Source organism: Excalfactoria chinensis, chromosome 1, assembly GCF_039878825.1.
Source record: "Excalfactoria chinensis isolate bCotChi1 chromosome 1, bCotChi1.hap2, whole genome shotgun sequence".
In the NCBI taxonomy this organism is placed as follows: domain Eukaryota; kingdom Metazoa; phylum Chordata; class Aves; order Galliformes; family Phasianidae; genus Excalfactoria; species Excalfactoria chinensis.
In genome coordinates this window covers 31,192,453-31,215,609 of record NC_092825.1, presented here as the reverse complement: position 1 = coordinate 31,215,609, position 23,157 = coordinate 31,192,453, and the positions used below count along the sequence as shown (strand labels likewise).

General features: G+C 38.0%; 1 protein-coding gene across 2 annotated transcripts in view; it reads right to left on the bottom strand.

The window, feature by feature from the left end:
- Positions 1-3,660: 3,660 nt before the first annotated feature.
- Positions 3,661-23,157, bottom strand: part of USP15 (ubiquitin specific peptidase 15) — a 64,020-nt gene continuing 44,523 nt past the window's right edge. For both annotated transcript variants that reach the window (XM_072333434.1, XM_072333442.1), the window contains 14 exons: positions 14,406-14,579; positions 13,972-14,130; positions 13,196-13,420; positions 11,388-11,471; positions 11,204-11,298; positions 10,845-11,033; positions 9,900-10,015; positions 9,517-9,792; positions 9,136-9,206; positions 8,658-8,773; positions 6,994-7,143; positions 6,508-6,611; positions 5,895-5,983; positions 3,661-5,620 (listed from right to left, as the gene is read on the bottom strand). In XM_072333434.1, coding sequence (XP_072189535.1) covers positions 5,435-5,620; positions 5,895-5,983; positions 6,508-6,611; positions 6,994-7,143; positions 8,658-8,773; positions 9,136-9,206; positions 9,517-9,792; positions 9,900-10,015; positions 10,845-11,033; positions 11,204-11,298; positions 11,388-11,471; positions 13,196-13,420; positions 13,972-14,130; positions 14,406-14,579 — 2,034 coding nt within the window. In that variant the 3' untranslated portion in view covers positions 3,661-5,434. The remainder of the gene's footprint in view (positions 5,621-5,894; positions 5,984-6,507; positions 6,612-6,993; positions 7,144-8,657; positions 8,774-9,135; positions 9,207-9,516; positions 9,793-9,899; positions 10,016-10,844; positions 11,034-11,203; positions 11,299-11,387; positions 11,472-13,195; positions 13,421-13,971; positions 14,131-14,405; positions 14,580-23,157) is intronic.

Here is a 23,157-nt window from a genome sequence, read left to right as displayed (position 1 = left end):
GCTTTTCATTGCATTCTAGGGAATGGGTTCCCACCATCAGACCCTGCAGCAGACTTCATGTTGACTGCGTGATCTGTAGTTCTTAACTTCCCCTTTGGAGGAGCGGTGTGCTTTTCAACATGGGCGCCTCTGCGCCTGTCAGTGTTCATTAGCAGATATTCCATCAGGAAGCAGCGATGCTCATCCACTACCAGAGTGAAAGAACAAAAAGGAGCTATCATATTTTTTCTATAATGTCTCCCAGGTTACATCTTAGCTTTAAAAAGGTCATAACCAGTACAGCGTACATTCCCAGGATCCATAGTGCAGGCAGGCTTTGGAAGGTTAAATCGATCTCCATATTTGCTTATGCATCCCAGAGGAGTTCTCATGCTGCTGTTACCCACTGGGAGCTCACACCGAGTCGCTTGCCCACTCGAGCTGCATGAGGATTCAGTTATGTGCTACCTCCTGGGATGTAACCCACTTTGTATGGCTATGAGGTATTTCACACACCAAATAAAAACATTAATATGAGAGCAAGCACTACTGAATTCTCCTATAATGCCCCTATTCCACAATGATTCGATAGGGTGAAAACTGTTGCTCAGTTGCTACTCTTTAGAAGTGTATTGGGTAATACTGTATGATAATCACGTTGATGTGATATTTAATGTGATAATTAGGTGTCAAGCACTTAAATGATTCTAGGTATGCCTGTAGTGTGGTCTTACCAGTACTTTGGAACACCCATAATTACAAAATATAACAGTAACGAATAACGAGGCTGGGTAAAATCATACTGATCAACGTCATTCTTTGAGTCCTTTCAAGTATTTGATCCTGGAGGGCTGTTAACGCCACCCAGCATGCAGAAGCCCCATCCATTCCCTAGTTAATGGGATGCTTGGCCATAGATTCATCACATTTGGATTCTTCAAGGGCTTCTGTGCCTTTCCAAGGTTTCATCCATCTTCTGTGAGGCTGCTCCCACTGGCTGCATGTGGTGCCCCCGTAACACTGGAAATTACCAAGTGGAACTGTATGCACAGTTTGTTTACCCACCCACAGAAAAGGACAGCAAGCTCTGAAGGAAAAATGTGGTTTGCCTCCACACTAAGAATATGCTTGTTCTACCAAAGACAGCTCTCATGTGAATTATGTCTCACTGCATATATGGTGGTTTTCTTTGTCAAAGTAACCAGTACTTGAAAACAATGTGAAATCACACTCCGATATCAGCCTGGTGTTGAGGAAAGAAGAACAGTTTCCGAGGAAAGCTGTGGCTCTGCTGGTTGAATTCTTTGCCTGTCACACTGGCTTCCCCCTGGAGATTTCAACCTCTTAGGAAACACATTGCACTTCATAACGGAGTGCAGATTTGCTGGAAAAGCTGCAAGGCTCGAGCCTTCCCCTTAGTAGATGCTGAAAAGCGTCCTTCATCACCCGGGGATGTTATCTGACAGCTTTTCTCACCTGTCATCTCAACTGCAAATCGCGGACATCACCTCAGCGCGCCGGGAAGACCGTCAGGACCTCAATCCAAACGGGTGACTAAAGAGACCAAGGAATGGAACGGCACCAAAGCACCCGGAGTGCTGGTTGAAGCCAACTAAAACAAGTGGTCCCGGCACACCTCCTCACCTCCCCTCGCCCCAGCCCAGCTCTGCACACCGCGCTGCTGTCGCAGAACCGGCATAGTGGCTGGGAGCTGCACACTGCCTCCTGCCTCCCACACTGTTTTGTTTCTGTGACTCTCACGTTAACAAGGCTTTCTGTGCCCTGCCAGGTTGGGTTTTATGCTGACACGTGGAACCATCACAAAGCCAGCTGTCACTGCAGCTCCAAACAACTGAGAGAGTGTCGTGGGGTTTTTTTTAATCAGAACTGACCCACAAGGAGAGAGGGCAGGAACCACTTAAAACACCAGCTGAGTGCCAGCAACTTTTGATAGACACCGTGAAGAAGAACGTGTTTTCTGGAGCTTTAATTTTAAGCACGTCCACGCTGAATGAATTATCTCTTCTATGTGAATACATAATGATGTTACCAAAATAACAATTTGGCCAGATTCCCAGAAACCTTGGTGATGTTCATATAGAAAAGTCATTGGTTTTCTTATCTGGTTAAGAAGCTTTACAAACTCAACATGCTGGAAACCAAAGTAAAAATAATGAGAAGCCCCATCTCATGAAACATTAAATTATATGTTGTTCTTCCTTTTCTTCACTGGCACTTTATAAGAGCCTTTAAAAGTTAACCTCAACATATTGTAAAAAAGCCTAAAGCAAAGTGACCTCATGGAATTTCTGCTTCCTCTCATGGATTATGGAAGTTGCACTCTGGAGAAGGCCTGCTGAGAAGTGGCTCTGAAAGTAAGCTTTGAAGCAGGTAACAACTGCACCAAGAAGGGAGCCACGCATACAACAAACACACAACTCCAACCAATCCACAAGAAGGAAATATTGGCCCAGAGTTATGTTGGTTTTGCTCAAGAGAGGTGATTGTCCTCCCATACTCCACCCTCATAAGTCTTCACTGGAAATACAGCGTCCAGGCCTGGGGCCCACAGCTCAGGGAAGACACGGAGATGTTGGAGGGGGCCCAGAGGAGGGCCACGAGAATGACCAGAGAACTGGAGCACCTCTCCTACAGAGAAAGGTTGAGGGAGTTGGGCTTGTACAGTTTTAAACAGAAAGACGATATATTTAGATTGAATATAATGAAGAAATCTTTCACAAGGAGCATGGTGAGGCTCTGGCACAAGCTGCCCAGAGAAGCTGTGGGTGCTGCATCCCTGGAGGTGTTCGAGGCCAGGTTGGGTGGGTACCTGGGCAGCCTGAACCGGTGGGATACGCCCCTGCCTGCAGCAGGGAGTTGGAATTAGATGGCCTTTAAGGTTCCTTACATCCATTTTATGAATCTGAGACCCGTGGACTGGTTTTACACCTGGTCCTCAAGCAGTCCAGTCCCATTTGCTTGGCCCATACAACAAACAATGGGGCTTCTAAGAAATTTTCTTCCAAGTTAAAATCTCTATAAAAAGAAAATACAGACCGTTCCAAACAAGGTATAGGCCAACACGATACAGGAAAAGCAATGGGAGTATAAATGTATGGGGCCCTTTTGATAGAGAAGGAAAATAGCATGTGACTTTCAAATAGGCGGTTCCTTCTCTAGGCTTACTTCCTCTGCTCCACAGATGGCCTCTCAAGTGCTCTGATCACCACAAGCGAGCTAGACTCACACACTGCTTTCCTTTCTGCAGTTAGCTTTGTATCGGACTGCTGCCTTCCACACTGAAAGAGGTCTCAAGCAAGAAGCTTTCATCATCATTTTTCTTCCACCACATCAGTTCATCCAACCTTAAAATACACTGCCTCATTCCATAAACTATCTGAGCACTCATGTCTTGTTGCTTGATCATTACTTATCAGCTTTTCTTCTAAAACTTTTTAATCACATAAAAGTTCTGTTTTTGCTGTTGCCTCACAAACGTGTCAGAGCCAGACAAGGACAGAAGAGAATCCGTCCTACGCATCCGTGTTATCTCCTGGAAATGCTATTAATCTCAGCCCATGTTGGTAGCCTCGTGGCCAGTTTTAAAACGGATGATAGATAAAGACTGCTCACCACGCAAAGGCTGCGGTCAAAGAATGTGTAAGAAACTGAAAGACTGAATAAGGCCTTGAATAGCTTTATTGAAATCTGTATAAATAAACATGCGCATTTCAAATGTAAACCCAAGTGAACTCAAGTGCAGACAAAATTTTAACCTCTGTCATGCAGGAGGTTAGTTTACATTTAAAAAAAGAAAAAAACAAAACAAAAAAAAAACCTCAAAGCAGCTTTAAAATACCAGGATGAAACACCAGTTTAATATCAAGGTATAAAGCAAAGCCATGTCCGACATACCTCATTTAGATCCTGGTCAAATGCAATTTTGTTTTTTGTTTTTTTTAAACTTTTTTTAATGCTAACATAAATAAATAATTTACCAAAATGTGCACTCACAGAGTGAACTTTTATTTACAATACACAATTTATAACCTATTGTATTTGATTAGTTCAAGTGAAGAACATCATTACTTTTTGCTTTTATCTTTATTTTTAATGATCTGTTTGAACAGTGGGACACAAAGCAATTCTCCAGGTAGCAGATATGTGAAATGTGCCCCCGCAATCAAGGGTTCCTCTCAAAGGCAGTATTGTATACAAATTGACAATACATTCTTCCATCTGGATCGAAGGGAAAGCAGCAAATTAGAAACTGTTTCAAATCGTCACGCTTATTTTGGCATCCCGGACCCCCTGAACACAATTAACTGAAACCCAATTCAAAGTTTTTATATGCCTTATATACTGTACAGGTTCTGACTTGAACATGCAAAACGCCAATTCTCTTACAATGAGTTACCTTTTCAGAACTGTAAGGCTATGGTGAATTCCGACAGGAACACACAAAGAAAATTAACAGGCCCGCCTTTAAAACCAATTTGTTCATCGATGATTTAAAGGTAGGTTATATCGAGAAATTCTCATCTAAGCCCGATACACAGTCATTACTATGGATACAGAATACTATTAACTCTGACCCTATTACAGAGTAGTTTGCAAGCTGTCAAACTATGAAAACTGGGGAGAGAGAACTTACAGCACAATTGTAAATTTTGGACTGACATCAGATTAAAATTATGCATGTCTTATAAGCAAGATAACAGGAATTATGTTTGCAGAGTAGATTCCAACAAGCAACAAAGGATACTTACATTTAATTGAAAAACTTTGTTAATGCAGCATGACATCCAGAACCTGTTCCACAGCAGCAGTAAGGTGAACGTAATATTCTGGATGCGCAACTATATCACAAAAGGTTAAAACACCTTTTCAAGCTATTTCTTCTATCATGATCAAATTAAAAAAGGTATTTTTTTTTTTTCTTTCCTTTAGGGAGAAACATAGAAATTTGACGTTTCGAAACTACTGCTTATGTTTATGACATTTTTACTTATAGTCCGTGTGACAGCCTAAGGGACATGAATATATTCATCCAGAAACTAGACTCGGCAGTAGTATTCTTGCAGTACTAAGAAAATAAATGTCAGAAGTCCACAGATTTAACATTTTCGTTATTAACTCACATCCAAAACCAAAGAAAACATAATCCATCAGAACAGCAGCAGAAAACTTAAAAGGGGTTTATTTGTGATTTCCTATATATAGCTTGTGAATACAAGACTGTAAATGCATTAGAGACAATTTCTGTTAAAGATTTTATTGTTTCACTTCAAGTACTGCACATGTTAAAATGTAATAAAGATTTACATTCTGTTATCTGAAATTCCCCATCTCAGATTTTTATTCGTTTTTTCTTTTTTTAATTTGGTGGGCAATTTCACTCTTTCAATAGGTATCCCCTGTAGGAAAGTCTCTTTTATGGCTTCTAGTTCTTCCATTAGTTAGTGTGCATACAATTTTCATTTTCTATATCATTATCGTTTTCATTGCTGTCTTCATCGCTTTCTAGTGGGATGCCTGTGGCAGCTGAAGCACCTTGTTTAGTTTCCCGGTCGAGAGGAAAAAAGCCAGTTCCACTGATTGTATCCTGTCTCTGGTAGAAGAGCACATACGCTGCTTTGGACTGGAAAAGAGCGCAAGACGATGATGAGACTCCAGGCAAAACGTTTAAAATCAATTACAAATCTATAAGGTAAAATTACACAGGAGATCAAAAGCTTTCATATAAATTATTCCGGCATGTCGGGGAAAAATACTTTTGTTTCGTTCAGTCCTTTAAAATGAGACAAACTACTTTGTGCAAATTTACTGCCGGGTTCAGGATTCACTCCTTGTTTGAACCCCCTCAGGTCGGCATCGCCAACAGTCTCAATTTTAGGAAAGCAAAGGGTACTTGCCACTATTTGATCCTCGCATGCAATTGACACGCTGCTGTCATCAAAGTAGTACCATTTTCCATCATCTTTATTCTTTGCGAAAGCAGTATCTAGGGCAGAGAAGGGCAATCTTCGTACCTTCTTAAGTTCATTACAAGCCAGTTGCTACAGTTTGTTACGGCAAAACACTTTTACCTACTAAAAACCTGTTACGACAATCACACTTCTCCATTTTTTTTTAAAACACCACCACCAGTAACATTCCCCCTCTAAAGAAAGAGAATACAGAAAGAATATTTGAAATAAAAAACCCTTAACTGCTTCTTCATTTTTCTCTCTGCTTTCAAGGAGATCTACAGTGTACAAAAATACAAACAAGTAAGACAAAATAAGTTGTCAGAGAACAGTAGCCCCTATGGAACTCTTCTACTAATTTATTCACAATATCTGGAACTAGGAATAAAAAAGAACCTGCAATTATCCTTGGAACTCTCATTTCATATAGATTGTTGTAAAAGAAGCAAAAAAACCCGATCCCTCAACCATTAAAAAATGCCAATGATTGAAAGTGATCAGTAATGAAAATAAATATAGGAAGTTGACGGGAAAAATGATGACATTTGAAATAACTTACAGTGCCCTCCTCCCATTCCTCCATAGTGATTGGAGACAGCAATCAAGTTGTAGCGGCACGGCCCTGCGTTTGGATTAATAAGGAACTCTGACATGTCCAAATCACTATTAAAAAACACAAGCAAACAAAGAGAATTACACGTTAACATTTTTGTAAACCATTTCACACTGTAACGGTCTTTGAGCCCTCTACATCTTCCCCAAAACAAACACATGCTACGCCACACTGACAACGCACCTCTTCCACCAAAGGAACCACTAAATTTGCTCAAAACCACTGGACAGACGACTTCTTCAATACTGACCTACTTCTTTGTGTGTTTTTTTGAGGTGTTCATACTCTTAAATTATAAAAAACATTGGCATCTGTATTTAATAGATCCATGCATGGAAGCTAAGAATAAAACCACACTACATAATTGTTGGATTAAACACATGCCCCAGTCATGCATTACGCTTCTAGCACCAAAATACTTTGGTTTCTTACTTTATTGGAAAGCCAACCAATGTGTCCAACTTGTCCCTCATGTATCTGCTGTAGGAAAAGCGTTTTAGATGAACTACCAGCACTGGGGGAAGTGACCACAAGTCTAACTTTTTGGTAGCTTGCTGATGTTCTTTACAGTTTGGACAATACCTGAAAGAAACAAAAATACCAGTTGAAAAAAAACTGCAGTCTGTATATATGTTAAAACACATCGCCATAGGGAAAGCCAATAGCAAGGCAAGAACTGAATTAGCAGAAGTTTACGCACATATTTCATCTTCTATTACAAGTGCCACTGATATCTCTTCTAGTTTAAAGCATAAGGTGCTGCTGGAAGCAAGTTCACAGTGGAGTTCAATAGTATTTTAAAACAAATCAGTAGCAGCTCCCTCCCTCTCTTCACCTATAGAAATCTCTGTAGTCTTTTCTTACAGTTTCATCACATTTTGTAAAGATCAGGAAAACTGAGTATAAGGAAGCCCATAAATAACGTGCAGCATATGATCCAGTTTTCAAATCCATCCATTTCCCATCTCATCCCACTGACTGTTAAATTCACACAGCAGTGATTACTGGCATCTGCAAAAACTCTACATCTAATCTGTAAGTAGGCAAGTGCCAAAAGGGCCAAGACCTGTGTTGGATTAGTGATGAGGAGACCTGGGAAGACCTGAAATATCAAGAAATGATGCAATGATTGACTTCTTGTCAAATGTATCACGAAAAACTTCTTGAGCTCAGCAGGAGTATTTTTTTCGTGTGTGTTCAACATTCTGCTTAAAATGTGCTACAAAAATAGAAGCGCTTCACTGCACTTGAGCTGTATGGCAAATTAAGTCTGTCCAGTGTTGCATAATCTACCCAACTTGGAAAAAAACAAGAAGTTTTAAGTCAGCCTCCTCTACTGCCAAAATAAAGGGCAATCCTTTGGTTGTGAAAGTTTGGAAGTCTACAAAGCTTTAAGTATCTACAAAAGAAAAAGTGGCAGGCCCTGTCTTCAAACTGAAGTCTCAGATTCAAGCGTTTGAGAACTTTAAGACAAATCCCAGAGAAGGACGACCTTACAGAAACCTCCTATAACTGTGAACATTCCAATAGCATCCGTAATTCAGAATTTGGAAGAACAACAAATCGCTATAAAAATGAATGGCGTATGTTTGGTACACGAATTTGAAAGGTTCCACCAATTACAGACATCTCCCATTCCACAAATATGTATAAGCACATTCCTGTTTATAGTTATGTATATTTGCATTAGAAGAGCTCTATCTAGTGATATACTTATTTTCCATCTCAGAAAAGAATATCTAACTCACTGTACTGGATTTGGCACAGTATTTATAAATTCACCGTGGATCATATCTGACAGACTACAGCATCTTAAGAATCTCAGCCTTTCTCCTAATTCTGAATACACAATTCATCTCCCATACAAACACAACCTTCCACATACGGTAACAACTTCTAGCTGTACGATCAACTGATACAAAAAGTACTTTTAGAATATAACCATGCTTGAAGTTTAACACATGGAAAGATTCAAAAGATCATTGAAGAAAAAAAAAACACACAATTAGGTATCTCTGAAAATATTTACATTTGTTTTTGGATACATTTTGAGAAACACACCACTAAATGGAATAATTTTGACTTCTTGTCCTTACCATGGGTCTTCAGCACCTAGTTTTTCCTTTGTTGTGAACAGCTCAATGCAGTCTTTTAATTTCACGAAAGGCTTTTTGGGAGGCTTATATTCCACACTTTCATGTTTTTCAAAATCCTAAAGAGAAGTATTTCTTGAGTTAAGAGAACAAATGAAACAAAACTGATTTTAGTGATGTCGCCTTTCTATAAACAGTAACTACATAGCTCCTATATATGGAAAAACTGATCAGCAACCATTCAAGCAAAAATTGTATCACAGCTTCAGATTTATTACTAAACTAGTAAGCCTCATATTTGCTACTGACTTACATGTGTAAATGATGTTTGTTTATGGCATCATGTTTGCTGTCAGTAATGTGGAAAAAAGACCCTAGCTGCTGCTTTTGAACAGTTTTACTATCTCTGTGCCACAGAAAGTTCTACTTCCACACTTCAATTTTATTATTGCTGGAAAGGGCAGCAACATGAAAAGCTTACCTCTGCTGCACTATCATCAAAGTATCTCTTCTTCAACTCAGGATCCCAATCCAAAGCAAGGAAAGATCTTTCTAAGATTAAAAACATGTGTTCTCTTACTATTATTTCTAGTTTTACATCGAATTGTATCAACCTTGGGTAAACACCCAAATGAATTAAAAAATCGAGGTACACACAGTTTCTGCATTTCCAAGAATTAATTACGATAACAACTACTTACATAGAATTCACTCGTGGGGAAAAAAAAAAAAAAAAAAAAAAAAAGGATTATCAAGTAGCATACAGAGATACAGAGGGAATAAAATTCCATGGAAGTGGAGTGAGAAAAAGATATCAGAATCAAACAATCAAACGTTGCCCAATCTGTTCCCCGTGACTTACCATCAAGCCTAGGTTGCCTGTCATCAAATCTAATATGCCTGGTATCATCTTTGATGTAATTTATGTCAGTATTGCCTAAGTTATTGAACTGGAATGTAAACAATCGCTTTTTGTGTCCCGTGAGTGGTTGACCTTTGCAAGTATCCTCAGTACATAATCCATTTTCAGAGTCGTTGTCACCTCCAACTGAATCTTCTGATTGGCTGTTTTCATTCTCTGAAGGAAGCTCCTGATCCTGGCTGGATTCATCATCCTGTTCATCTGTTTCCATTTCACCTAAACAATTGAGCAGTGAGATATGAGGTAGAATAGACAGCACAGAATTAAAATCAGTTTCAAACTGAACACAAAATACTGAACATATTTAGACATTGCAGTCTTACTTGGAGAGCCCTCTTCATGTATTCCATTTGGGCCGTTACCATTGATACCATGTTCCTTACAGCACCGTAGGGATCCTTCACTGTCATCAGTTTCAGTGCATGTTTTTACATATCGGCTAAACATAACAAATGAAAACAACACTTAGAATCCATTGATTTTTTTTTAAACTTACATTGTCCATATCTGAGAATTAGAAGTTTACAAATCCTTTAAGCGTACTCTATTCCTGCAACCCTTTCTTACTTACACAAAATAATTAAGTCTAATGCCTGACATCTATTGCTAAAGGCAAATCTAAAATTCTGCTTGACTGTGATCTTCTGCTTGTGACAGAGTATTTGATTTTCTACCACTCGATTCTTGATATTAGTTTATATTTGACCAGAAAACACTTCCAACTGTTCATTAAGCATGTACTTCTTGCATTAAACATATAGGTTCACTTACATGGAAAGTTACATCAACAGAAAATAAAGCATAAATTTCAATTGGACGCTGTAAGACTGGTTTTTTTCCACATAATGATAGTTAGTCCAGTCTTGTTTGTAAAACTGTAGTTTTACAACATAAATTAGCATAGAAATTGTATAGGAGCTACAAAGGGGTGTAACCACAACAGAATAACTGGCAAAACATTTCTGTTTTACTAAGACCTAACAGCTAAGGATACAGGAGAATTACTTCCCTACTCAGGCAAATGGGGGTTGACATTCCAAAGACTTCTCAAGTTCTGGATAAGGTCATGATAACAACAACAAAAACATCAAGTCAAAAGCCTCAGAAATTCAGATTTCAAAGGGCTAAAATTTATTTGCTTTCTGCTAAATATATTCCATTTTAAACTAATCACTGAAAGTTGCTAGCAGTGAATGTAAAAATAAGTACCCAAAATATGTACCAACCCACTATAACTATTAGGATTTTTCTTTAAACAATAACCTTACCACATTCTTAGCAGCAGCAGGTTATACAGTTTATCTTCAGTGTTGTTTCTAGGCACTGCTATGAGAAAAGGTTGACCAAACAGTGAGGAACCACTATGGCTGTAGCTGGTGTGCCTGCACTTTTCCCTTAAACAAACAGGAATTATAACTTGTTCTGTATCCTCTGTTCTATTGATAGCGATTTCAAATCTAAAAAAAAATAAAAAGTAGGAAAGAACAGAAAATGGTCATTTAAAAAGCTATAATGGAAAAATAAACAAAAAATCCAACCCGACCTCTCTTTACCTTATGCTTAGGTTTTTATCTTATGCTAATAACAAAAAATGAAAGTAGCCAAGAAGCACGTTATCTGCACTTACACATAAATGTCATCACGTTCCATAATACTACTCAGATTCTCATCCATGGCAAATATCCTGTGGAACCTGTGATTGTATATATCGGTAACAATCATCTAAAAGAAAATGGAACATGTATGATTCAATCAGGTTAACACACGTTGAGGTGTTAAATGTTGTGCTTCATATAAGAAATTACTCTCACCTTATCTGCAGCAACACCTGACAGAGCCGACAATGCTGTGCAAAGATCCAATATATTTCCAATTTTTGGAACTACTACTTTGTACTAAAAGTAAAACAAAAATAAAAATCACTTTAATTCTTTATAGACGAAAGATAAATGTGAACAAAAAACAAATAAAAACCTTAACTTGTTCAGCATACTTCATACTTTTCTTCCATTCTGGAACATACTGCTTTTTAAGTTTTACATTCTCCATAAGTCAACCAACAGCACCAATAACTTTCACTTAAGTCCCAACAGCACCTACTTATTTAGGCATCTAAATATTATGCACGCTATTGACTAGATTCTTAAACTTGGTATACAAATTGTTTTATAAAGTACTATTGGAATTCTTTATTTTAACTTGTCCTACAAAAATCTTTGGCCTAAGCTTCATAACCACACACACAAAAAAACCCTCTGGAATTCTTCCACGAGTCCTTGTCTGAATATCTCAAAATATCTCAGTGGCCTTTCCTGCCTGCACAGGGTATTGTTAAATTAATTGCTATTGTGTTAACAGCTTTTTTCTTTGGTACTTTCAGCCATTAGCCAATGCTACAATTTCATCTGCAAAGGCAGAACCTCATAATTAACAGTCAGAGAAAACCTCTCTGTCTTGTCTTAGTGCAGTACACTGGCAGTTAGTAATGAAGCTCCAAACAGCTAAGAGTTATTTGCATAATAAAGACAAGATTATCCAGAAATATGCATAAGAAATAAGGCATTGTAATGTTGTAATTAATTGTCATATACAGTATGCCTTTGGTATCTCCTATGCAAGTAGACAGGCTCACAAAAGTACACCCCACCTCATGCTCTTTCAAATCCCTGTACATTCCTGCACTATCATCTCATATCACAAAAGAACCATCTTCGAATATTGTGCATTTCTTGTGCATATCCAGTCAGGAAACATCCAAACTCTAATTTGATTATTACATTCTCTCATTTATAAGATAGAACCTGTTCTCATAACTAACTGGGCTCATTTCCCAGTAGTTCACACATTTTCCTTTACCTCTGACTTCCCTAACTTATTGACTTCAAGAATGCACCTGAAATGCCTTCCAATTTCAGGTTCTAAATCATTTTTACAAGTCTGCCTAACTGTGTCTTATTTATTTCACTTTTTCTCTCTTATATCAGAAGGTATAGCCAGAATCATTTCATCATTTTAATGCTATCATAACCTATGTACATTTTTTATGCCACTTCTAGGTTTTCAATACCGTACTTCGTAATAAATGAAGCAAAAGATGTTATCTTTACAAATAAATCTCATCTGAAATTTTTGACTATTAAGTCAAAGCAGATTTGAACTATTAAGACAGCAAAGAAGAATTCAGTACAACCTAATACCATTTAGGCCTTTTTTGCATAGTTTATCACCAATCCTCTTATACTTGTCTTCTGAGACTAAGAAACTGACGAACTAAGTCTGGATTAGGCATACATGTATTTAAAAAAAAACAACATACATATCCATCACAATAAAAATCCATTACAATGAAAAAAAGATAAAAACACATATTTTAAAGATTAAGAAGTCTTACTAACACAGCCATAAAGCAATCACTAATATTGCCCTTGAAACTAACAGAAATTATGGGCATGCTTTTAGTCTTCCTGAGACATTCTAAGTGGCACTTCACAAATCAGAAAAACTAAAGCTTGATGAATTTGCTTATTGAACTTCTCAATTGTAACAACATAAAGGAACTGAGGATCGTTTTAAATGCTCCACAAATCAGGAATTTCATATATTAAACTAAAAGGCTTACCTGCATGGGCTTGGCAAGTGGATCCATTCTGACTAAAAAAACTTCCAAAGTGCGTTCTTTTTTCATGGGTAATGGAAGTGTCAAATAACAAAATGGATCAAAGGTTACAGAAATCTTAGCACATTCAGGACAGACAAGAGTGGATTTAAAAAGGCCGTGAAATATATCTACAATGATGGAATCATTTCTTTTTAAATGGTTTTCCCAGGCTTCTTCAGCAACTACCTGAAATTGAAGTACAGTCTGGGTTATAATAAAGCAGTAAAGAATGAGTAGAGAATTTTTACGAACAGTACTTGATAGAATCTTCTCAGTTACCACCCAGGCACTGAAATCTTACTCCAAAGGACCTGGCAATTAATCCACCAGGATCACAGTTTAAATGCTTTTCCCCATGACAGAAATCTTTTTAGTTCTGGGTGAAAAGATTTCAGGTTGTTTGAGGTAGGACAGAAGGACAAAAAAATCCCACCTGCAGTAACTCTTACTACAAGAGTAATGAGCAACACGGTTGTGGCTCAATGCCAGAGGAATTTCCCTGAAGTAAGGGTACTAGAGACAGGACACCGCATACTACAGACATAAAATAAAATACGAGAAATTGTTTTTTCTAACTGAACTCAGCACTGAATGGAACAAAAAGGATTTCAAGCCTTAAGACCCAGTCCCCTGCTTCTCTTCAGATGCAACAGAAATGTATAGTAGAACTTGAATAAGATCTCAATTTATAGCTTTGACTAAAAGCAAGATGCCCAACATTAAAAAAAAAAGACCACCTTGTCTGGTCTTCCATCTGCATCTTTTAATTGAATATAAGGCTTTTTCCTAATTCGATTCAAATCCTCATGTAAGCCATCCAAGAGAAAAGCCAGTAGCTCTTGACAATCTTGTTGCTGATAACCAGAAAACTGTGGTGCAAATCGTCCCACTTGTGTCTAAAAAGAACAACAGAAACATGTCCAGCATCTTATTTGTTATACAGAAGAAAGCTGATAAGAAAAATACTTACAAAGTTCTGAACGATAAGCTTTTCAGTGGTGATGGGAAGTAAAAATTCAGTTAAAACAGTTACACATTTAAATAAATGAACGGATTGTATACTGACGATACGACTTCAGATTCTTATTTTTGCCTATTCCTGTAGGTTTTGAATTCTGAAACAACAAAACAAGAACTGACAACAAACATTCAGGTTAAGTTTCATACTAACCTTAAATGCTCTTGGGGTAACATAACTGTATTTTCCTGACCACATTTGCTTGATGAGCTCTGCGTAAGATTTTGCAATTTCACCGCGCATTCCCAAAGGATTGTCAAAATTCAACTCTTCTTGGTATTTATCATTGAGAAAATATTCTGTAAGGGGAGGCGTGTTGCTCAGACACTGTAAACAGAAAGAGAATTTTTAGAAGGATGATCTGAATTATTTCTAAACAAAATACAATGAAATAAGGAAAACAGAATGTAAGTACTTTGTTGAAGTAGCCTTAAAAAGTACATTAAACTGTAATGCCTAGTGTCAGCAAGGAAGAAAATAGGTCTTTTCCAGAAATGTTTTTAAGCCTAGGATGGCCACAGCTGTCATTACATGTAACATGGATAACATTCCTTGAATCACAGTGCAACAACACCGTTTCTAAACAGAGAAAAGGTGGTTCTTCATAAATGAGCGGCAGCATTACAAAATTCCGTGCTGAAAGTTGTTATACATGCACAAAATGTAAAAGGCTCTCAAGAGAGACAGACAAATAATGAGAACAGACAGTGGAGCTTACTAAAACAAGTACATAGCATTCAGGAAAAAAAAAGTGAGCTGGAAATAGGTAAAAACAGATTTTTTTGGCAGGTGTGTGAAGGAAGAGAAGGTGGTAATATTTGCCCTATTCCTTCTCTTTTTATGCATCTGCTGATGAATGCTTTTGAAGACAACAAACTGTGCTGAAAGGATTCTGGATCGGAATTAGTGCAGCCTTTCCTTTCTTTTAAATTTTGTGAAGCTGTTCAGTGCTGAAAGTAGCTCAAGGAAAGCAAGGGCCTTCATTTAGACTGAGATCATCATTTATTCTTGGTATGCGTTTCTCTCTTCTGTCAGCACTTACAGATAGCAGGAAGTAACCACTGAAGCATCATTTACAATTTCAGGAAACCACTTTGAATTCGTGTGCTACTCCTGACACTCCTTTCAAAACAAAAAATCTCCATCACTTAGAAATTATCTCAATTCCATGGCTCAGCATACAAGGTATAAGGAAGATTTATCACTACATATTTTAATGTTTTTTGCATTCTTTATTCTACTGAGGTCTCTAAAAAGATTAGACATGCTGACAGTCTCACCTGCCCCCCTGCAAAGAAAAAAAAGAGAAAGGGAAGAAAAATTCTGGCTTTGCTTATGCTACTGTGTAAGATGTAGCAATGGAGACTGGAAGAATCACAATTTCATTTCATGGGGCAAAACTGGTTACTCTGCTGTTGTCTCTACCGTTATACTGGTGGAATACTTCAATGAGAAAAACAGTCATATGCCATAGAGCTGAGTTTAAAGCCCATGTTGGACTCCTTCCTTTCTTTCCCTCCTCATCTCAAGCTTTCATGAGCTGCAAACATTGCAAAACAAAAACAAAAACAAAAAACAGCACCAAAATCCTACCTAATATTACAAGCCCTTTTGGACACTGACTGCTGACAAAGTTGGGGGTTGGACTCGATGATCTCTAGAGGTCCCTTCCAACCCCTATAATTCTGTGATTCTGTGAAAAACTCATTTTTCTCTTGCCGTATGGCGAAGAGTTCTTACTCCCATCTCAAAGCACCACCTTCCACCTAAGATCTGTGTTGTCAGCTTTGAACTGATTCTCGCAGCTAAGAGTTTGACAATAATTTGGTCTCTCAAATCCACACAGAAATGGTCAGTTTTCAACAGATCATTTTTAGTATCAATCCAAATGAATGGATGGACTTTCAAGTTCCATCAGATACCTGGAAACAGTTCAGTGCAAACCATGCTCAATTAACTACAAATAACAGTAACCTTAACGTAAAACTGAATGTGACGCCGCTGACATAAAAAAGTTTTGTTCTTTCTCTGCTGGTTCTGATGCTCATCTGACTTCATAATAAACATATGTATCTCAATAACCTATCCAAAAACTATTTTTTCCACTTCACTTTTCTTCTCATCTGGACTACTCTAGAGTTCAAATCAGTTCAGCTGACCAGGTTAGTGTGAGGAATATCCAGAACAAGGAGCTAAACAATGCAAAAATAGCATTTTTTTTTCTATATACTCTTAGTAAAGCACTATACTTAATGAGCTGACTTATCTTTTTCCATTTTTCACCTTATAAATTAATTTTGTCACTTTTTCAGACCACTCATTTATATCTGTATCTGTATGATGTGAAGAATACAAAAGAACGTTTCCCTTTTTGTTTATAACTATTTCTACGTTCCTACTTATGACTACACTGACAGTAGAACTGGAACAAGTATCTGTCTGAATGTGGTCATTTCTGAGATACAGAGCTGCCATCTTTTCCACAATCTCTAACTGTTAAAAAAACTAACACAATTTGTCACATCTCCACTGATGCATAGACTCAACATAACTGACAAAGCAAAATACTTGCAAACATATTTGCCTCTTTAAAAAGGTTGATGAAAGAAACCTATATCAGGTCTTGATTAACAGCAAAGGAAAAAAAAGAAAGCATTCGGAAGCCAATTAGAAAGAACTTTCTCCTTATGATATAAAATAATGTAGGTATCAAGGAAGCCTTATGGAAAGAATCAATAAGAGAAGTAAAAATAATAATAAAAACATAATATTTCAACCAAGGCAATCTACTAGACAGCAATACCACTCTGTCTGACCTAGGATTTTAGTGTGTTTTGTTTTATTAACACAGAGATAAGTAAACTAGCATGTACACCAATGGATGAAGAACAACATAAAATAACAAAGGCTACACAAATATGGTCAAACTACAGAAAACTTTACGAACAGATTAAATCTAAAACAAATTTCTGTAAAGAGAAGTGCTCGGTCTCTGGACCCCAACAGATATCAGAACAATCTGTGGGTAACAACTGCTTACATAAGGAATGTTACAAGATCTTAATCTCCAAGAAATCTAAACAACAAAACAACACTTTGTGCATCAACTGCATTACTGATGTATGCACTGCTGATGAGCACACACACAGCCCAAAGGAATTCAAAACTACTGAGTCAGAAAGGAGACCTAACCATCTGTAAACACACATATACAGTTCACTGTTTAAAATGAATAGCTTCAACTGGTACAGTGTGGGAGGCATTAAGATGCACAAGAAAATGAATAATAAATAAAGATTCTTTTTAGTGCCTTATATATATCAGTGTTGTAGCTTCACTGGAGTACTATAATATAACTGATTCTACCTAACTTTCATACAAGGTGAAAAATAATCAAGTTATCTTTCTGTAAATCCTCATAAATTAAATACGGGAAAACTTTATAGATCCAAGGACTCTGATTGTTTAACTGGATTAAAACAAACAAACAAACATATGAAGAAAGAGAGGTTGGAGTATTCCTCCTCTTGTGAGGAGAGGCCCAAGTATCAGGCCGTGTTTGTTCTCTTCTGGAGAAGAGACTATTTCAGGGGGACCCAACAGCAGCTTTCCTACAGGGAGGTAAATGGGAAGATGGAACCAGGCTCCTATCATAATGGGCATAAGGTGAAACAAGGAGGGGTTAAGGAGATGAGGTAAAAAGCTTCTATCATAAGGATAGTAAACAGTGGAGCCAAATGCTCAGAGAGGTTGCATCCAGCCACCCTTTTTGGAAGGATTTTGAGACTCAGCTGGATAAAACCCTGTGCGATCTTGTCTGATCTCAAATCTGACCTTCCTTCAGGCTGGAGGTTGCACCAAATTATCCTATGACCCTAGGGTAATCAGGAAGTATTAATTCACATCTCACTGGGGATATCATATAGGAGCAGTAATGAAACTTCAAAGCAAATTACCTATTATACCAGTAATTTGTGGAAATGAGGAGACACTGATCATGAAGTTAAGCTAAACATTGGGTATTCATACAGATACTACGTTCTACTTAATAACAATTTTACAAAAAATACATTAAAATTTCCTATTTCAGGTGCCTCATATGAGACCAAGATTGAATTGACTAAAACAGAGACTTCAGTTACAGGAGAATCATTTTTGTCTGAAGTTCTTAGTATCAGATATGTTGAGAAGATCAATTCAGTTCATACACTCCTCCTTAATCCAAAACTTTGTATGCCTATGGCAACTGAAACAGACCACTAACAACCCACCCATTTCAGGTTTTGGTGAAAATCATTATGCTCTGGATAAAAGCAGTGCCACAGCTAACCATGGGAAGAATGTTCATCAGCTTCCTGAGGAAAGAGAATTCCTGATGTACTGCATTTCAGTGTTCTCAACCAACCACTGCTCAAACGTATACATAATCACACCAGTGGCAAAACAAGCAAACAAAAACCCCCTTGAAAATGGAAGTGGTAAAAAAAAAAAACAACAAAAAAAACCCACAAATGAAAGTGTTTTTATTTAAAAAAAAAAAAAACTTACTTTCTTCTATTTTTGAATCACAAAATGAGAACTTTATGAATTCCCAGGTTTCCATAGCAAAAGATCATTAGCCCTTCAAAACGGCAAAGCAGTACTTAGGAAAGATCCACAGGTGGCAGCACAGCAATGCTTCAGAAAGGTCAAATTTCCCTTAATTTTTCAGCTTACATCATAGTCATGTGCACGAATGAATGTGAATAAAACACTTAAGTTGCCAAATACACTTTTTTTTTTTCTTTTGCTTGGCGTGGGTTCAAGCATTTACAATAAAATGTTTTCATAAAGACTACAAGCTCCCTTTCATCTTTCCTGTTTTATTGAATACTAAGATCTACAAGAGAAGTACTACTAAGGGACATGGTTCAGTGGGGAAATACTGGTGATAGGGGGATGGTTGGACTAGATGATCCTGGTGGTCTTTTCCAACCTTAGTGATTCTACGATTTATGCTCTAATAATAAAAATCAAGCCTTAGGTGTTTGCACTGAAGTAAATTGAAGTTTAAAACATGGAACATGCCTTCAAAAGCATTTGAAAAGCCTATGCAAAAATTCCAACACAATCAAAATATGAAGTAGTGCTTGAATTACTCCTTCTTCAATAAGAAAGTGATGATAAAATACAAGCACTTGGGAGAAACACAATGGCATCTCAAAACTTCTCAGTCTCACTCTTATTCTGCCTGCAACCATTTCTGGTAACAGAATCTCATTCATCTGTTCCGTATTTGTCTTGAGCTTTACAACACTGAAAGACTCTACTAGAATAAACAAAGGTCTCTTTACAATAATTACGCATAGGATTGAAGGGGTAAGCCTAACTTTACTTACAGGATGAAAAACTATACTGAACTTGTAAAATAAAAACTGTACCTAGCACAGTTTGGGTGCAAAACCCTTGAGACAAGTTTGTCACTTTGGACAGTAAGATATAAGGATGTGACTCTCCTTAGAAGAACACTGATAACAGTTCTGATCCAAATCATCTTTACTGTAATGTGACACCACACTAAAGAGAAGCTGCCTAAGAAATGAAGTGGCTTCTAAAGCAGAAAAGCCTCTTTTGGGAACACTGAGGGTTCTCGGTCCTGGCTGGGTAGGAGAAAGATCAGAGAAAAGTAGGAATCAGCAGAGAAGTGATTAAACTTGCTTCTGTTCAAGGAAACAGAAACTACATGGACAATACTCAGCACTGTGAATGGAAGTGATCAAGGCAGAACTCTTGACAGAGAACATATTATGAATCTAACTGGAAATTATTTGAGTACTTCAAGTTCTACAGCAATTTTTTGTTTGAAGAAGACAGATTTATCCTGATAAAATAACTCTGTGTTGACCTACTTGCAAAGGAAGACACCTTAAGAATATGAACTGGAATAAGTAAACAAAGCAAAATACTGAGTCATAAAATAGCTGAGGTTGGAAAGCACCTCTGGAGATTGCCCAGTCCAGCTGTTGGCTCAAAGAAGAATCAGCTGTATCAGGTTGCTTGGGAATGTGTTTAACCAGTTTTCATGCAACTTTAAGAATGGAGACTCCATGGCAATACTGAGTAATCTGTTCCAGTGTTTGATAAAACACATAGTAAATTAAAAATATATATATTTAAATGGAGTTCCCGTGTTTCAACTTGTACTCATGGTCTCTTAGTTTGGCTCTGCATCTTTATTCTCTTGCTTGAGGTTTTTCTACATGTTGATAAGGTCCCCCCCCAGGCACCTATTTCTCCAAACTAAACAGTCCCTGCTCTGTCCTCGCAGGTCAGATGCTTCAGTTCCTTAATTATCTTTGTTGCCTTTCACTGGACTTGCTCCAGTATTTCCATTTCCTCCCTGTACTGGGTAGCCCAGCACTTAACCCTGCACCCTAGGTATGCTTCACCAGGATAAAGTGTCAAGAATAGGGTAAGGCTCACCTCTCTCAACGTAAGGGCAATGTTTTTCCAAATACAGCCCTCGAGAGTGCTCGGCCTTCTTTGCCACAAGTGCGCACTGCTGACTCATGATCAGCTTTTTGTTTGCCAGGCCCCTAGGTGCTAGTCAGCCTCCATTCTTACCCTACAGTACTGATGCCTGGGATTACTTCTCCCAAAGTGCATGACTTGCATTTTCTTTTCTCAATTTGACAAGGCTTTTATCTGCCAATTTCTCCAGCTTCTGGAGGCCCCTGAATGGCAAACTTGTCAGTCAACCACTCCTCCCAGTTTTCTATCAACCCCAAACCTGCTGAGGGTGCACTCAATCATCCAGGTCAGACTACAGCATTTCGAAGCAGAATTCCCTGGTTTCCACACTGTATCTATGCCCACCCCTTTTTTTGCTTCCAAGATCTAATGATCAAATGAGTTCAGACTGCTAGGGTCATCGGCATTTCACATTTCTAAGCAAGCACCAAGTACCTTTAGCATGAATAATCAAACATAACTAAAAACGCAATTGGAAAAAATGCAGAAGTGAAGAGGTGGCAAGAAGGAAAATAGAGCAGACCTTGCAGTGTACAAGAACTTAATTTTCACTAAAAACAATTTTCATTGATTTTTAGGATTACATTGAGTTCTCCAAAATCCTTTCCTGGAGAGATATAGTAGAAGGAACTGGAAGATACTCCATACTTCCTTGTAAAGAATTCAAAATCCAGTTAATACAGTGGGATACTAATAAAGACTAATATACTAATAAAGAGTAATATGCTAATAAGCTATGTAAGACACTAAATGCTAATCATTCACTTCTGAAAGTTTTAAAATCTATACATATGCAAATGCAAACCTATTTGTTTAACAAAGTTTTGAACCAGTAATCAAAATTATCCCGGTTTTTAATCAGTCTAGTTTTATTAAAACAAAACAAAACAACAACAACAACAACAAAAACCAAACATTTTTACTACAAATATTCTTTTTCTCTGATTTTTAAGAGTGATTCTGGCCCACAAAAAATAAATAAAAATTTTTTTTTTGGACAGCAGTTTTACAATGCAATTCAGTAACGAAGAGAGGTTACAGCCTCACCAGCACTGGGTAGAGGGGAAGGTTTATCTCCTCCTACTTGCTCCTTGTTTTACCTAATGCAGCCAAGAATATTGTTAGCTTTCCTAGCAGAAAATACACATTGCTGACTCACATTCAACTCCATCTCTACCAGAACCCCTAGGTCCTTTTCCACTTTCTAGTTGGGTGACCTCCAGGCAAGTACTAATTCCTGGAGCTTCTCACCTCCTCATGTGTTGGACTTTGTACTTCTTGTTGAAAGAGATTCTTGAGATTCTTGTCAGCCTATTTCTCCAGACTGATGAGGTCCCTCTGGATGGAAGCATGACCCACTGGTTTATCCATCACTCCCTCCTGTCCTGTGTCATTTGCAAACTTGCTAAGAGTGCACTCTGTCCCATCATTCATCTGAAGATGTTAAACTGAACTGGACCCAATATTAACCTCTGGGGTATTCTGCCTGTTACTGGCCTCCAACTAGACTCTGTGCCACTGATCATTACATTGGCTGGGCTCAGCTGTTCAGCCAGTTTTTCATTCACCTTATCATCTGCCCATCAAGCTCATACATCAAGAGCATCTCCACAAGGACCTCATGGGGTACACTGTGAAAGGGCTTACAGAAGTCTAGGAATACAATATTCACTGCTGTCTCCTCATCTAGTGGGCTGGATTTCATTGTAGAAGCATTGTAGAACACTGATGAAGTTGATTCAGAACGAATGACTCAAATCCTCCCACTTTCAGTTTAGCCATCTTTCTTGCAGCATGCTAAAAAAAATCATTAATTACTTCCCTCACTATTCAACTAATTTTTAAGTATCCTTGAGACACGAATACATCAGCCTTATCAACCATGTGTACCACTACAGACTGGGGGCTAACTGGACAGAAAACAGCTTTGCATAATATGATCCAGAGGTGCTTTTCTCCGTAAAAGCAGATGAGTCAGCAGTGCACCCTTGTGGCAAAGGTGCACAATTGCATGCTGGACTGTATTAGTAGCCAGAGGCAAAGGGAAGCAGGTCTTCGTCTTTATTTGGCACTGCAGAGACTGTTGCTGGAGTACTGTCCTTTTTAGACCTTCCCAGTGCAAGAAAGTATGGATTGCCTCCAAGACAGTCAGGTGGACTACAGAACTACATACATGGGAAGGCTGAGAGCCGTGAGAGTCTGTTCATTTTGACAAAGACAATAAGTGGCAAAAAAGCTCACTGCTGACTGTAGCTACCTAACAGGAGGCTCCAAAGAACGTGGAGCCAGACTTCTCAGAAGTACAGTGACAGGATTATGGTATAGACAAAAGCAAAACGCTGGACCCACAATCCCTCTTGAGGCCCTTCCTAGCCCCAATTATTCCGAGTCTATA